This window comes from Plectropomus leopardus, unplaced genomic scaffold (genome assembly GCF_008729295.1).
Source record: "Plectropomus leopardus isolate mb unplaced genomic scaffold, YSFRI_Pleo_2.0 unplaced_scaffold31249, whole genome shotgun sequence".
In the NCBI taxonomy this organism is placed as follows: domain Eukaryota; kingdom Metazoa; phylum Chordata; class Actinopteri; order Perciformes; family Serranidae; genus Plectropomus; species Plectropomus leopardus.
The window spans coordinates 1-855 of record NW_024634094.1 but is presented as its reverse complement, the minus strand read 5'-3'; the positions used below and the strand labels follow the sequence as shown (position 1 = coordinate 855).

Here is an 855-nt window from a genome sequence, read left to right as displayed (position 1 = left end):
ACCTGCAGATTGCATTTTTTGATATATATTAAAACATTTCTTTACATTACCATGTTAGAAACAAGGGCGAAAAACTGGGCTATGCTTTTTTTTTTACCTGGGGTCTTTGTTTCATTAGGAATCAGGCAGCGCACAAAATGAGGGTGGGTGCTTCTCAAGTTGGTCATCAGCTTGCCCAAGTTCTCCTGTGGATCAGTGACAATAGGTCAACTTAATTTCAAGGTCAAGTTTTTAATTTTTATTCAAAGATATGAATTAATACATACTCTGAAGAGAGCAGACACTGTCTGGAAAGAGCCACCCTTCTTCTTACCACCCTTCTTGCCACCAGCAGCCTCTGTTTTACAAAACATTAAATGTGAATGGGACCAAATAAATAACATTGTCAAAGTGTTTTAGCATTCTTCTTTGAGAAAATTGTTCTGGTACTTCAAAGAACATCTAGAAGGAACTACTGTTCTTCTTTCCACCCCACTCAGAAGTTCCTTTTTTCGTCAAAGAGGTTTCATCAGTGCAACTGAAGCAAACTGCATTTTTTTAATCTTATTGACATCAATTATCACATGACCAGTTTGTAGTGATTAGCTTCTTACCGTCGGCTGCTCCATGAGTTACATACAGGAAGGACAGCAGTTTGTTTGAAGATTTCTGGTAAAGCTGAACAACTGAGTCATTCAGAGGGTCCTTGTTCTTGTCCAGCCAGCCAGTGATATTGTAGTCCACTGTGCCAGCATAGTGAACCAGAGCAAAGTGAGCTTCAGCCTTGCCCTTTCCAGGCTTTGGCTTCTCAAAGCCCTTGGTCTTGCCCAGATGCTGATCGTGCAGCTTGTTCTTAAATGTTGTGTCAGAGGCCTT

General features: G+C 40.6%; 1 protein-coding gene across 1 annotated transcript; it reads right to left on the bottom strand.

Annotated features, from left to right (window-relative positions):
- Positions 1–97: 97 nt before the first annotated feature.
- LOC121938707 (myosin heavy chain, fast skeletal muscle-like) lies at positions 98–849 on the bottom strand (the record flags this gene model as incomplete). Its single annotated transcript, XM_042481878.1, has 3 exons — positions 98–185; positions 267–337; positions 594–849. Coding segments are annotated over 3 exons (415 nt in total), but the record flags the coding sequence as incomplete, so codon positions are not given.
- Between the last annotated feature and the right edge of the window lie 6 nt (positions 850–855).